Source organism: Mustela nivalis (genome assembly GCF_964662115.1).
Source record: "Mustela nivalis genome assembly, chromosome: 1".
In the NCBI taxonomy this organism is placed as follows: Eukaryota; Metazoa; Chordata; class Mammalia; order Carnivora; family Mustelidae; genus Mustela; species Mustela nivalis.
Window position 1 is genome coordinate 148,309,092 of NC_139020.1, and position 16,843 is coordinate 148,325,934.

The 16,843-nt window shown below is 38.1% G+C and overlaps 1 protein-coding gene across 1 annotated transcript in view; it reads right to left on the minus strand.

Moving 5' to 3' along the window:
* TOPAZ1 (testis and ovary specific TOPAZ 1) overlaps window positions 1-16,843 on the minus strand; it is a 128,835-nt gene that overhangs the window by 64,171 nt on the left and 47,821 nt on the right. The window contains exon 10 of the mRNA XM_082724755.1: window positions 13,194-13,257. Coding sequence (XP_082580881.1) covers window positions 13,194-13,257 — 64 coding nt within the window. The remainder of the gene's footprint in view (window positions 1-13,193; window positions 13,258-16,843) is intronic.

A 16,843-nucleotide genomic window follows, 5' to 3' on the forward strand; every position in this document is an offset into this window, starting at 1 on the left:
AGCTATGTATAGAAGAGTGAAACTGGACCATTCTCTTATACCATATACAAAGATAAACTCAAAATGGATGAAAAACCTCAATGTGAGACGGCAATCCATTAAAATCCTAGAGGAGAATATAGCCAGTAACCTCTTCAACATCAGCCACAGGAACTTTTTTCAAGATATGTCTCCAAAGGCAAAGGAAATAAAAGCGAAGATCAACTTCTGGGACTTCATCAAGATCAAGAGCTTCTGCACAGCAAAGGAAACAGTCAACAAAACAAAAAGGCAACCCATGTAATGGGAGAAGTTATTTGCAAATGACACCACAGATAAAGGCCTGTCATCCAAGAGCTATAGAGCACATCTCAAACTTAACACCCAAAACACAATCCAGTTAAAAAATGGGCAGAAGATGTGAATAGACACTTCTCCAAAGAAGACATACAAATGGTTAACAGACACAGGAAAAAAATGTTCAACATCATTAGCCATCAGGGAAATTCAAATCAAAACAACATTGAGGGAGGAGTCAAGATGGCGGAGAAGTAGCAAGCTGAGACTACTTCAGCTAGCAGGAGATCAGCTAGCTTATCTAAAGATTGCAAACTCCTGCAAATCCATCGGCAGATCGAAGAGAAGAACAGCAATTCTAGAAACAGAAAAACTAACCACTTTCTGAAAGGTAGGACTGGCGGAGAAGTGAATCCAAAGCCTCGGGAAGATAGACCCTGGGGGGAGGGGCCGGCTCCCGGCAAGCGGAGCAATGGAGCACAAAATCAGGACTTTTAGAAGTCTGTTCTGCTGAAGGACATCGCTCCAGAGGCTAAACCAGGGCGAAGCCCACACGGGGGCAGTGTGGCCTCAGGTCCCACAGGGTCACAGAAGGATCAGGGGTGTCTGAGTGTCGCAGAGATTGCTGGAAGTAGAACGGGAAACCCGGCTACAGAGACAGAGCCGACAGTAAGCTCACAGCTCGGGGTTACCTTGAACCAGCTGCAGGCTTGGTGAACTTGGAGCGCAGCCGGAGGTCAGGCAAACGGGAGTTACTGGGCGCTGTTCTCTGAGGGCGCACTGAGGAGTAGGGACCCGGGCTCTTGGCTCCTCCCGGCCAGAGACCAGGAGGCCGCCATTTGTATTCCCATCCTCTGGAACTCTACGGACAGCGCTCAAGGAACAAAAGCTCCTGAAAGCAAACCCAAGCGAATTACTCAGCCCCTGATAAGGGCAGTGCAATTCCGCCTGGGGCAAAGACACTTGAGAATCACTACACCAGGCCCCCTCCCCCTGAGATCAGCAAGAAATCCAGCCAAGACCAAGTTCACCTACCAAGGAATATGGTTTCAATACCAAGGAGAGCAGCAGAATTCCAGAGGAGGAGAAAGCAAAGCACGGAACTCATGGCTTTCTCCCTATGATTTTTTTTAGTCTTGCAGTTAATTGAATTTTTTTCTTTTTCACTTTTTTTTCTCTTCTTCTGTTAAAATTTTTTTTTAACTTTTACCCTTTTCTTTTTTTTTTTTTTAAAGATTTTATTTATTTATTTGACAAAGAGAGATCACAAGTAGGCAGAGAGAGAGAGGAGGAAGCAGGCTCTCCGCTGAGCAGAGAGCCCGATGTGGGACTCGATCCCAGGACCCTGAGATCATGACCTGAGCCGAAGGCAGTGGCCCAATCCACTGAGCCACCCAGGTACCCCTAACCTTTTCTTTTTTAACATTTTTAAACTGGTTTATCTAATATATATATTTTTTTCATTTTTATACTTTTCTTTGTTCATTTTCTTTTTTTAATTTTTTCCTTTTTCTTTTTTTTTTTCTTTCTTTCTTTTTGAACCTCTTTTAATCCCCTTTCTATCCAACACGATTTGGGATCTCTTCTGATTTGGTTAAAGCATATTTTCCTGGGGTTGTTGCCACCCTTTTAGCATTTTACTTGCTCCTTCAACACTCTTATCTGGACAAAATGACAAGGTGGAAAAAATCACCACAAAAAAAAGAACAAGAGGCAGTACCGAAGGCTAGGGACCTAATAAATACAGACATTGGTAATATGTCAGATCTAGAGTTCAGAATGACAATTCTCAAGGTTCTAGCCGGGCTCGAAAAAAGGCATGGAAGATATTAGAGACACCCTCTCAGGAGATATAAAAGCCCTTTCTGGAGAAATAAAAGAACTAAAATCTAACCAAGTTGAAATCCAAAAAGCTATTAATGAGGTGCAATCAAAAATGGAGGCTCTCACTGCTAGGATAAATGAGGCAGAAGAAAGAATTAGCGATATAGAAGACCAAATGACAGAGAATGAAGAAGCTGAGCAAAAGAGGGACAAACAGCTACTGGACCACGAGGGGAGAATTTGAGAGATAAGTGACACCATAAGACGAAACAACATTAGAATAATTGGGATTCCAGAAGAAGAAGAAAGAGAGAGGGGAGCAGAAGGTATACCGAAGAGAATTATTGGGGAGAATTTCTCCAATATGGCAAAGGGAACAAGCATCAAAATTCAGGAGGTTCAGAGAATGCCCCTCAAAATCAATAAGAATAAGCCCACACCCTGTCACCTAATAGTTAAATTTACAAGTTTTAGTGACAAAGAGAAAATCCGGAAAGCAGCCCGGGATAAGAGGTCCGTAACATACAATGGTAAAAATATTAGATTGGAAGCTGACTTATCCACAGAGACCTGGCAAGCCAGAAAGAGCTGGCATGATATTTTCAGAGCACTAAACGAGAAAAACATGCAGCCAAGAATACTATATCCAGCTAGGCTATCACTGAAAATAGAAGGAGAGATTAAAAGCTTCCAGGACAAACAAAAACTGAAAGAATTTGCAAACACCAAACCAGCTCTACAGGAAATATTGAAAGGGGTCCTCTAAGCAAAGAGAGAGCCTACAAGTGGTAGATCAGAAAGAAACAGAGACCATATACAGTAACAGTCACCTTACAGGCAATACAATGGCACTAAATTCATATCTTTCAATAGTTACCCTGAATGTTAATGGGCTAAATGCCCCTGTCAAAAGACACAGGGTATCAGAATGGATAAAAAAACAAAACCTATCTTTATGTTGCCTCCAAGAAACTCATTTTAAGCCCGAATACACCTCCAGATTTAAAGTGAGGGGGTGGAAAAGAATTTACCATGCTAATGGACATCAGAAGAAAGCAGGAGTGGCAATCCTTAGATCAATTAGATTTTAAGCCAAAAACTATAATAAGAGATGAGGAAGGACACTATATCATACTCAAAGGGTCTGTCCAACAAGAAGATCTAACAATTTTAAATATCTATGCCCCCAACGTGGGAGCAGCCAACTGTATAAACCAATTATAACAAAATCAAAGAAACACATCAACAATAATACAATAATAGTAGGGGACTTTAACTCTCCCCTCACTGAAATGGACAGATCATCCAAGCAAAAGATCAACAAGGAAATAAAGGTCATAAATGACACTGGACAAGATGGACATCACAGATATAATAAGAACATTTCATCCCAAAGCAACAGAATACACATTCTTCTCTAGTGCACATGGAACATTCTCCAGAATAGATCACATCCTCGGTCCTAAATCAGGACTCAGCTGGTATCAAAAGATTGGGATCATTCCCTGCATATTTTCAGACCACAATGCTCTGAAGCTAGAACTCAACCACAGGAGGAAGTTTGGAAGGAACCCAAATACATGGAGACTAAACAGCACCCTTCTAAAGAATGAATGGGTCAACCGGGAAATTAAAGAAGAATTGAAAAAAATCATGGAAACAAATGATAATGAAAATACAATGGTTCAAAATCTATGGGACATAACAAAGGCAGTCCTGAGAGGAGAATATATAGCGGTACAAGCCTTTCTCAAGAAACAAGAAAGGTCTCAGGTACACAACCTAACTCTACACCCAAAGGAGCTGGAGAAAGAACAAGAAAGAAACCCTAAGCCCAGCAGGAGAAGAGAAATCATAAAGATCAGAGCAGAAATCAATGAAATAGAAACCAAAAAAACAACAGAGCAAATCAATGAAACTAGGAGCTGGTTCTTTGAAAGAATTAATAAAATTGATAAACCCCTGGCCAGACTTATCAAAAAGAAAAGAGAAAGGACCCAAATAAATAAAATCATGAATGAAAGAGGAGAGATCACAACACCAAAGAAATACAAACTATTATAAAAACATACTATGAGCAACTCTACGCCAACAAATTTGACAATCTGGAAGAAATGGATGCATTCCTAGAAACATATAAACTACCACAACTGAACCAGGAAGAAATAGAAAGCCTGAACAGACCCATAACCACTAAGGAGATTGAAACAGTCATTAAAAATCTCCAAACTAACAAAAGCCCAGGGCCAGACGGCTTCCCGGGGGAATTCTACCAAATATTTAAAGAAGAACTAATTCCTATTCTCCTGAAACTGTTCCAAAAAATAGAAATGGAAGGAAAACTTCCAAACTCATTTTATGAGGCCAGCATCACCTTGATCCCAAAACCAGACAAGGATCCCATCAAAAAAGAGAGCTATGGACCAATATCCTTGATGAACACAGATGCGAAAATTCTCACCAAAATACTAGCCAATAGGATTCAACAGTACATTAAAAGGATTATTCACCACGACCAAGTGGGATTTATTCCAGGGCTGCAAGGTTGGTTCAACATCCGCAAATCAGTAAATGTGATACAACACATCAATAAAAGAAAGAACAAGAACCATATGATACTCTCAATAGACGCTGAAAAAGCATTTGACAAAGTACAGCATCCCTTCCTGATCAAAACTCTTCAAAGTGTAGGGATAGAGGGCACATACCTCAATATCATCAAAGCCATCTATGAAAAACCCACCGCAAATATCATTCTCAATGGAGAAAAACTGAAAGCTTTTCCGCTAAGGTCAGGAACATGGCAGGGATGTCCATTATCACCACTGCTATTCAACATAGTACTAGAAGCCCTAGCCTCAGCAATCAGACAACAAAAGGAAATTAAAGGCATCCAAATCGGCAAAGAAGAAGTCAAACTATCACTCTTCGCAGATGATGTGATACTATATGTGGAAAACCCAAAAGACTCCACTCCAAAACTGCTAGAACTTATACAGGAATTCAGTAAAGTGTCAGGATATAAAATCAATGCACAGAAATCAGTTGCATTTCTCTACACCAACAACAAGACAGAAGAAAGAGTAATTAAGGAGTCAATCCCATTTACAATTGCACCCCAAACCATAAGATACCTAGGAATAAACCTAACCAAAGAGGCACAGAATCAATACTCAGAAAACTATAAAGTACTCATGAAAGAAATTGAGGAGGACAGAAAGAAATGGAAAAATGTTCCATGCTCCTGGATTGGAAGAATAAATATTGTGAAAATGTCTATGCTACCTAAAGCAATCTACACATTTAATGCAATTCCTATCAAAGTACCATCCATCTTTTTCAAAGAAATGGAACAAATAATTCTAAAATATATATGGAACCAGAAAAGACCTCGAATAGCCAAAGGGATATTGAAAAAGAAAGCCAACGTTGGTGGCCTCACAATTCCGGACTTCAAGCTCTATTACAAAGCTGTCATCATCAAGACAGCATGGTACTGGCACAAAAACAGACACATAGATCAATGGAACAGAATAGAGAGCCCAGAAATAGACCCTCAACTCTATGGCCAACTAATCTTCGACAAAGCAGGAAAGAGTGTCCAATGGAAAAAAGACAGCCTCTTCAATAAATGGTGTTGGGAAATTGGACAGCTACATGCAGAAAAATGAAATTGGACCATTTCCTTACACCACACACAAAAATAGACTCAAAATGGATGAAGGACCTCAATGTGAGAAAGGAATCCATCAAAATCCTTGAAGAGAACACAGGCAGCAACCTCTTCGACCTCAACTGCAGCAATATCTTCCTAGGACATTGCCAAAGGCAAGGGCAACAAGGGCAAAAATGAACTATTGGGATTTCATCAAGATCAAAAGCTTTTGCACAGCAAAGGAAACAGTTAACAAAATCAAAAGACAACTGACAGAATGGGAGAAGATATTTGCAAATGACATATCAGATAAAGGAGTAGTGTCCAAAATCTATAAAGAACTTAGCAAACTCAACACCCAAAGAACAAATAATCCAATCAAGAAATGGGCAGAGGACATGAACAGACATTTCTGCAAAGAAGACATCCAGATGGCCAACAGACACATGAAAAAGTGCTCCATATCACTCGGCATCAGGGAAATACAAATCAAAACCACAATGAGATATCGCCTCACACCAGTCAGAATGGCTAAAATTCACAAGTCAGGAAAATACAGATGCTGGCAAGGATGTGGAGAAAGGGGAACCCTCCTACACTGTTGGTGGGAATGCAAGCTGGTACAACCACCCTGGAAAACAGCATGGAGGTTCCTCAAAATGTTGAAAATAGAACTACCCTATGACCCAGCAATTGCACTACTGGGTATTTACCCTAAAGATACAAACATAGTGATCCGAAGGGGCACGTGCACCCGAATGTTTATAGCAGCAATGTCCACAATAGCCAAACTATGGAAAGAATCTAGATGCCCATCAACAGATGAATGGATCAAGAACATGTGGTATATATACACAATGGAATACTATGCAGCCATCAAAAGAAATGAGATCTTGCAATTTGCAACAACGTGGATGGAATAGAGCATATCATGCTTAGTGAAATAAGTCAAGCGGAGAAAGACAACTATCATATGATCTCCCTGATATGAGGAATTGGTGATGCAACATGGGGGCTTAAGTGGGTAGGAGAAGAATCAATGAAACAAGATGGGATTGGGAGGGAGACAAACCATAAGTGACTCTTAATCTCACAAAACAAACTGAGGGTGGCAGGGGGGAGGGGGATGGGTAGAAGGGTGGTGGGGTTATAGACATTGGGGGGGGGTGTGCTTTGGTGAGTGCTGTGGGGTGTGTGAATCTGGCGATTCATGGACCTGTACCCCTGGGGCTAAGAATATATGTTTATAAAAAATAAATAAATAAATAAAATTTTAAAAAGAAAAAAAAAACACATTGAGATACCACCTTATACTAGTTAGAATGGCAAATGCTGACAAGACAGGAAAAAGCAAATGTCGGAGAGGTTATGGAGAAAGGGGTACCCTCTCACACTGTTGGTGAGAATGCAAATTGGTATAGTCACTTTGGGAAACTATGTGGATGTTCCTCAAACAGTTAAAAATAGAGCTACTAAATGGCCCCACAATTATACTACTGGGTATTTACCTCAAAGATACAGATGTAGTGAAAGGAAGGAGCACATGCTTGTGCCAATGTTCATAGCAGCAATGTTCACAACAGCCAATCTGTGGAAGGAGCTAAGATTCCCTTCCACAGACGAATGGATAAAGAAGATGTGGTCCATATATACAATGGAATATTACACAACCATCAGAAAGGATGAGTACCCAAAATTTGGATCAACATGGATGGAACCGAGGAGAAAGATAATTATCATATGGTTTCACCCATATGTGGAACATAAGGAACAGCATGGAGAACATTAGGAAAAGGAAGGGGAAAAGGAAGTGGGGGTGAATCAGAGTGAGAGATGAACCATGAGACTATGGGCTCCAGGAAACGAAATGAGGGTTTTAGAGGGGAGGTCCATGGGGGAATGTGTTAGCCAGGTGGTGGGTTTTAAGGAGGGCACATTATTGCATGGAGCACTGGGTTTTATATACAAACAATGAATCTTGAACACTACATGAAAAACTAATGATGTAGTATATGGTGATTAACATAATATAATTTAAAAATTTTTTTTAAATCTAAGAAAAAAGAAAAATTAATGTTGAAGTTATAATTACCTTATACAGCTTTAATAATACAAAATAATAACATTAAGTTTTATTTTAAAGCTCCTTTATGTACTATAATTGTTTTTCCTGGGCACATACAAATGAATTCTTCCTGCTATTCACTTTGTAGTATCTACATAGTTGCCATCTTAGCAGGTAACATGAGAAATTCAGTATCTGCTACTATAACTTATTAAACTGGAACTGCATATGTTTAAAGAAAGCAAGCATAGTCTGAAAAAATTTGTTAGTGTTTAAGTAGTCCATGGTAATTGACATGAAGCACTCCTTCTTTTGTCAGGAAATACTTTTAAAATTTAAAATATTAATATAGCCTCTCCTTTAAAATGATCTCCTTTGGTTAAACTGTTTGGAGAAAAAGGTTTGACTATTTTCATAGCTTTTGACATGAACTGCTACATTGCCCCCCCCCCAAGTTTCATTGTAATATAATGTACATAATAAAAAATTTACCATCTTAGGTGTACATTCAATGGTATTAAATATATTCAAAATGTTCATCCATTTCCATAATTCCTTTCACCTTATAAAACTGAAATTCTGTACCCTTTAAACAATCATTCTCCTTTCCCCCTTCCTCCCAGGTCCCATTAACCACCATTCTACTTTCTGTCTCTGTGATTTTGACTACTCTAAGTACTTCACATAAGTAGAATCATACAGTATTTGGCTTTTTGTGACTGACTGACTTCACTTAACATAATGACCTCAAGGTTCATCCATATTGTAACATATGTTGGACTTTTTCTTTTTTTTTTTTAATGATTATTTTCCTATTTTTTTTTTTAATTTATTTTCAGCATAACAGTATTCATTATTTTTGCACCATACCCAGTGCTCCATGCAATCCGTGCCTTCTCTAATACTCACCACCTGGTTCCCCCAACCTCCCACCCCCGCCACTTCAAACCCCTCAGATTGTTTTTCAGAGTCCATAGTCTCTCATGGTTCACCTCCCCTTCCAATTTCCCCCAACTCCCTTCTCCTCTCTAACTCCCCATGTCCTTCATGCTATTTGTTATGCTCCACAAATAAGTGAAACCATATGATAATTGACTCTCTCTGCTTGACTTATAAGGAAGATGTGGTCCATATACACTATGGAGTATTATGCCCTATCAGAAAGGATGAATACCCAACTTTTGTAGCAACATGGACAGGACTGGAAGAGATTACGCTGAGTGAAATAAGACTTTTTCTTTTTTTACGTTGAATAATATACTGTTTGTATATACCAAATTTTCCTAATCCATTCATGTCACTGAACATTTGGGATCTTCAGATTTCAGCTATTATAAATAATCCTGCTATGAACATGTGTCTACACATATCTTTCAAGACCCTGATGCCAATTCTTTTGTGTATATACCTAGAAGAATTGCTGGATCATATAGTAATTCTATTTTTAATTTTTTGAGGAACTGCCATACTGTTTTCCACAGTGTATGTAACATTTCACATTTCCACCAAAAGTGCCAAAGGTTCAAATTTCTCTGTATCCTTTTTGTTTTGATAGTAACCATCCTAATGGTGTTAGGTGGTATCACAGTGTAGTTTTATGTGCCTTTCCCTAATTATTAGTGATGTTGAGCATCTTTTTTATGAGCTTGTTGGCCATTTGTACATCTTGCAAAAAAAAAGGTCTACTCAAGTATTTTGCCTATTTTTGAATCAGATTGGTTTTCTTGCTGTTGAGTTTTAGGAGTTCTCTATATATTTTGGATATTAATCCATGATTAGATATATGATTTCCATATATTTTCTTCCATTCTGTGGGCTGAAGTTTTATTCTTTTGATACTGTCTCTTAATGGAGAAAATTTTTAAATTTTCATGAAATCCCATTTGTCTTTGTCTTTTGTTCTGTGTTTTTACTGTCACATCTGAGAAGTTCCTGCCAAACCAGTGTTGTAAATCTTTTGTTATGACTTCTAAGGCTTTTGTTTTAGGTCTTATATTAAATTACATTAAACTCTTTTTTGATCCATCCTGAATTAATGTTTTGTATATAGTATTAGGTAAAGATAGTATTAGGTAAAGGTTCTTTAGCATATGGATATCCAGTATTCTCACCATCACTTGTTGAAAGAACTATCCTTTCCCCATTGGATGGTCTTGGTACCATTGTCTAAAATCATTTGATCACATATAAGAGGGTTTTGTTTCGGCTCTTTATTCTATTCTATTGGTTTGTATGTCTGTCTGTATGTCAGTACTGTGGTTTTCTTTTACTGTAGCTTTGTAGGTAGTTTTCAAGTCAGGAAATATGATTCCTCCAGGTTATTCTTTTTTCAGCAATGCTTTGTAGATTTCACCACACATGATTTCCAGTTCCGTGGTCAATTCCTAAATATTTTATTATTTTTTATGCTATTGTAAACTGAAATGTTTCTGTTATTTCTTTCACTCATTAGCCTATCTCCCACCTGTCTTTAACCAACCCTCAATATGCTCTCTATTGTTAAGAGTCTTTTGTGGTTTGTTACCCTCTTTTTCTTTTCCCTTCCCCTATTTTCATCTGTTTTCTTAAATTCCACGTATGAGTGAAATCATATGGTATTTGTGTTTCTCTGACTTATTTTGCTTAGCATAGACACTCTAGCTCCATTCATATTGTTGCAAATGGCAAGATTTCATTCTTTTGATGGCTGCATAATATTCTGTTATATATATGTATGTGCGTACACACACACATATACACACACCCCACATCCTCTTTATCTATTCATCAGTCAATGGATATTTGGGTTCTTTTCGTATTTTGGCTATTGTTGATAATGTGCAAACAGAGATCATTTTACTTTTCCTTTTCCAAAATGGATGTATTTTATTGCCTTGCCTAATCACTCTGGCTAGAACTTCCAGTTCTCTATTGAACAGAAGTGATGAAAATGGGTATCCTTGCTTTCGTTCCTGATCTTAAAAGTTTTCAGTCATTCACCATGAAGTATGATTTCTAAGTAGGTTTTTCATATACAGGTTTCCCTTATTCTCTGGAAGCTTGCTTTATGCCACTTCATTTTTTTAAAGACCTATGTTAGTACAGGCCTACCTTGGTTTTATTGCACTTCATTTTATTGCACAGTGCAGATATTGCATTTTTTACAAATTAAAGGTTTGCAGGAACCCTACATCAAGTAAGCCTAGTGGTACCATTCTTCCTACAGCATTTGCTCATTTCATGTCTCTGTGTCACATTTGGTAATTCTTCAAATATTTTGAACTTTTTCATTCACTGATCTGTAATCAGTGTGATCAGTGATTGGGACGTGCTGAGGGCTTGGATGATGGCTAAAATTTTTAAAATTAAGTTTAACTAAGGTATACATTGTTTTTTTATTATTATTACACACAACAGACTACAGTACAGTATAAATAAATGTAACTTTTTAAATTTCAATTTTGTTAGTTAACACACAGTCAAATATTGGTTTCTGGAGTAGAATTCAATGACTCATCATTTACATACAACACCCAGTGCTCATCACAACAAGTACTCTCTTTAAGAGACATCACCCATCCAGCCCTTCCCCAACCCTTCTCCCTCCATCAACCCTGTTTGTTTTCTGTCATTAAGAGTCACTTGTTTCCCTCTTTTTTTTCTCTTTTCCCCCTTCCCATATGTTCACCTGTTCTCTTTCTTAAATTCCACATATGAATGAGATCATATGGTATTTGTCTTTCTCTGGCCAACTTATTTCACTTAGCATAATACACTCTAGCTCCATGCAATCACTGCAAATGGCAAGATTTCATTCTTTTTGATGGCTGAATAATATTCCATTGTATATATATATACACCACATCTTTTTTTAATCCATTCATCAGTCAATGGACATTTGGGCTCTCTCCAGAGTTTGGCTATTGTTGATAATGCTGCTATAAACATCAAGGTGCATGAACCCCTTAAAATCTATATTTTTGTATCTTTTGGATAAATACCTAGTAGTACAATGGCTAGGTCATAGGGTAGTTCTATTTTTAACTTTTTGAGGAACATCCAGAATGTTCTCCAGAGCGGCTGCACCAGTTTGGATTTCTACCAACCGTTCAAGAGGGTTCCCCTTTTTCTGCATCCTTACCACCTGTTGTTTATAGTCCTCTCAATGTGCTACGGACTTTGGTTTGTTAGTATTTTGTTGAGGATTTCTGTATCAATGTTCTTAAGGGATACTGATCTGTAGTTTTCTTTTCTCGCAGTGTTTATGCCTGGCTTTGGTATCAAAGCAGTGACTAACTCAACCTCATAGAATAAGTAATCAAGTGTTCCTTCCTCTTCAACTTTTTGGGAAAGATTGAGAATATCTGGTATTCTTTTTTTAAATGTTTGACAGAACTGACAAATGAAGCCATTGGGTGCAGGGCTTTTGTCAGAGACTTTGGATTACTGATTTAATCTCCTTACTAGTTACAGTTCTATTCAGAATTTCTATTCATCATTTAGTCTTGGCAGGTTTTATGTCTTTAGGAATTCATCCATTTCATTTGCTTTTGTGTACAATTATTCCATTGTATTCATAGTATTCTCTTATAATTGTGTTAATGTCTGACTTTCATTTTTTATTTAAGTAATGTGAATATTCCTTTTTTCTTAGTCTATTTAGCTAAACGTTTGTCATCTTGTTGGGCCTTTTTTAAGAACCAGTTTTTAGTTTCATTTTCTCACTGTTTTTCACTCTCTATTCCATTTATCTCTGCTCTAATTTTTATAATTTCCTTCCTTCTGCTAGCTTTGAGTTTTAGCTGCCCATCTCTTTGCACCTCTGTGATCAGAAGTAGTGAACAACAATCTGCTATTTCCTATGACTAAGACTTGAGAGATAAATAAGTCTTTGCTATGGGGTAGGAGGATGGAAGAAAGGCATCCCAGATAGCAGAAACAGTGGCTCTGATATTATAACAGAGTCTGGCCTGTTTAGGGAATTGCAAGAACCCAGTATGGATGGTACATTTGCCTCTAAGGGTTAAGTGTTAAAACTGAAGGATAAAGAAGTAGGGAAGATCCAGTTTCTGAAACATCCCATCAGAAAGATTTTAAGCCAATTAACAATATTACTTTTTCTGTCTTAACACCTTTACATAAAATTTCTACATTATGCAAATATTAGTATGTAAGAGAACTGTAAAGTGTATACTGTAAAGTGGATTCTAATTTTTTAGTGACCAAAATGCCCCACTTATTTTTAATCCTTCTAAGACCATCAGAGCCATTCTAAGGCATTCAGTTTTCATACTTATAAGTATTAAATTTCCTTTCAAACTGTAAGACACAACAGCACATTGTCTGAAACACTCACATTCATGAATTTATAGTAATCATTCCATTGTCTCATACCTGCACGTTGTAGCAAACACAGTTCGTTGATACTTATATATTTCTTAAACATATCCATACAAACCTACAAGTAATAAAAACAAAACATTACCTTTTTATATTTCATTTAAAAAGACGCAAATTTCCATCCTATCTTTCTGTTTATTCTATATTTTTTAAGTGAACTTAAAGCAATGGCATAAAAAGTTGAAATTAGGTTAACTCACAGATTTGAAATGCATATTGAATTCACAACAGAAGCCTTATTTTAGAGATGCTTTGACAAAGAAATAATCAAGGAAATAAACAAGATTAGCAAGCAACTAGAGAAGGGAGGAAATCCTTGAATGTTCAAAATTTTAAAAACCTTATTTAGATCATTTAAAAAAATAACCATTTATTGGTCTAAGGATAAATACACTTACCAATAAATTGAACAGAGAGCCTACAAATAGACTCAATCATATATAATCAGTTAATTTATATGACATGGTGACCCAGCAGTACAGTGGGGGAAAGAGTGGTCTTTTTTTCGTAAATGTTGTTGGGTCACTTAGGGATCCACACGGGAAAAAAATATTTATCTTTACCTTTTTCTTCACATCATAAACAAAAATCAATACCCAGTGGCTTAATGTTCTAAATACAAAGATAAAACAATAAATCTTTTAAAGAAAAAACACAAGATCTTGGCAAAGATTTCTTCAACAGGATACAAAAAGTTAATATAAAAAATGGACAAGATTGGATTACATAAAAATTAAGAAATTAACTACATAAGAATTACATAAAAATTAAGAAATTAAAAGGGGAACTTATACACTAGTAAAAGTTACCTGCTATACACATACCCAACAAAGAACTTAGAATATATAAAGAATTCTTAAGATAAATAAGAAAAAGACAATCCCATAGTATATAGGTAAAAATATTTAGGTATTTCCCAAAAGAGGGTATCCAAATATCCAACAATGATTTTGAAAGCTGCTTAGCTTCATCAGTCATCATTAAGGAAGGCATCACTCCCCACCCATCAGAATGGCTAAAATTAAAAGGCTGATAAATATCAAGAGCTGGTAAGGCTATGAAGCAACCAGAACTCTCAGGCATTGCTGATGAGAGTGTAAATAGGCAGACTGCTTCGGAAATCTGTTTGGCAGTGCAGACTAAATTTGAACATATGCAGATCCTATGACCCAGCAACTCCAGTTTTAAGTATAACCCATCAGAAAGTGTATATATATTCACCAAAAGACATGCAGAAGAACACTGATAGCATTACTATTGTAATTACCATATTTAGAAACCACCCAAAGGAATCAAAAGTAATATTTATCAATAAATTTTGATATACTCACACAACAGAATATTCAATATTATACAGCAATGAGAAAGAAATGTTTAAAATTAAGTAAAAAACATAGATGAATATTGAGCGAAAAGAATGACTTCACTTATATAAAGCACAAAATCAGGCAAAGCTCATTTACGCTACTAGGAGTCAAAGAAAATCTGAGTGGGTTAAAGCCTCTGCCTTCGGCTCAGGTCATGATCCCAGGGTCCTGGGATCAAGCCCTGCATTGGGCTCTCTGCTCAGCAGGGAGCCTGCTGCTTCCTCTCTTTCTGCCTGCCTCTCTGCCTACTTGTGATCTCTGTCTGTCAAATAAATAAAATCTTAAAAAAAAAAAAAAAAAGCTTTAAAAACAAAAAAAAAAAATATATATGACTGAGAGAGGAGGGGCATGATGGCAGAGAAGTAGGAGACCTGTTTCAACCAGTCCCCTAAAGTGAGCTAAGTATCTACCAGAACACTCTGAACACCCATGAAATCAGCCCGAGATGTAGGATTATACACTGCTGGATCTCTATGGGGGCAAAAGACACTAATAGGTAAAGCAGAGTAGGAACTCTTGGATGGATATCGGAGGATAAACAGAAGAGGCAGGGAGCCACCAGAAGCAACACATTGGAAAGTGACACCCCAATATGAAAGTGCCCTGTGGTTGGGGACCAGCATTAACTTGGAATCTGGTTAAAAGCACTTAAAAAGAGCAAAAGATCTTAAGGGGTAACTGGTGGAATCTGGCAGTCATGGGCATAGGCCTAAATCCTTGGACCAAGGACTGCCACCGCTGGCAACCACCCTTGCAGGAGAGAGTGCAGCAGAACCTCCAGTTCCTGGTCCTAGCACTACCCAGCTGTGTGCTGCTTGCACCACCTCTCGGCAGGGTGCATTCCCACTCTTGGTGAAGCAGTCTGGTGGGCGCTCTCTAGAACTACAGCCTTTTACGTTCTGTGTGCATTGCATGACCAGGGTCTGACCACACAGTCCCCACTTGTGCCTGAGAGACCTTGATGTGGACACTAGCCAGTGGTCTCTAGAACCAGCCAAGGGTCTGACACTCCCAGCTTGCACCTAAAGGAACTCAGCATGATCTCTGACAGCATGGACCCAGTCCCCAGACAGCAGTCCTGGCAAAGGCAGGCTCCCTGGACCAAATTCACTCCCGGATTTAGTGGCACACACAGGGGTGCAGAGACAAACAGGCACTTCAAGCGACCCCTGAAACAGTGGCTGGGGACAAGCACTGCCTGTGGGACCTTGCGCTTCAGCTTGCAGAATTTGCAGAGGGGGAGTCTGTGTGTTCTGGACCATCCAGAGGGGAGCAGACTGAGGCTTCCCTCTGAGGCAGAGGTCTAAGTGGAGTTTCCTTAACACTAAACCTACAAAAAGCCACAAAGAGCAGCCAAAAACAAACAAATAAACTAACAAAAACCTCCAGAGAACAAAAGCCTGAAAAACTGGTTTCCAGAGCCCAGCCCCTTTATAGGCAGCAGGACAATTCAACCCAAGCAAGACTGACTGAAAGAAAACAACACAGCAGGTCCCTACCCCAAAAGGCAAGCCAAAAGAACAAGAGGACAACCACCACAGGGTCCCCATAAAACTGTAAAGCCCCAACATCAGGAGAAAACAATATATTAAGCTCCTGGTATTACCCTAAAACCTGTATATTTCATAGATACAGCTTTTTTGTTTGTTTTTAATTCATTTTCACAATTCTTGTTCTTTTAATCTCTTTACCCTACCTACCATTACAACTAGAGGTTCAATACAACATACTCCGTAATAACTTTTAACTTTAACTTTTTTCATACATACATCTGTGTTTTTTCTTGTTTTTTAAATACATATAGATATAAGCTTTAAGGTCATCCTTTTTCCCTATTCAATACTACCCTATATATAAACCAGTTTTATCTCTGGAAAGTTGAGTCCTTTAACAAAGATAACAAGATAAACCCAGGAAGAACAAAAATAACCTTCCTCATGTGGTCCATATACACTATGGAGTATTATGCCTCCATCAGAAAGGATGAATACCTAACTTCTGTAGCAACATGGACGGGACTGGAAGAGAGTATGCTGAGTGAAATAAGTCAAGCAGAGACAGTCAATTATCATATGGTTTCACTTATTTGTGGAGCATAACAAATATCATGGAGGACAAGGGGCGTTAGAGAGGAGAATGTAGTTGGGGTAAATTGGAAGGGGAGGTGAATCATGAGAGACTATGGACTCTGAAAAACAATCTGAGGGGTTTGAAGTGGTGGGGGGTGGGAGGTTGGGGTACCAGGTGGTGGGTATTATAGAGGGCACGGATTGCATG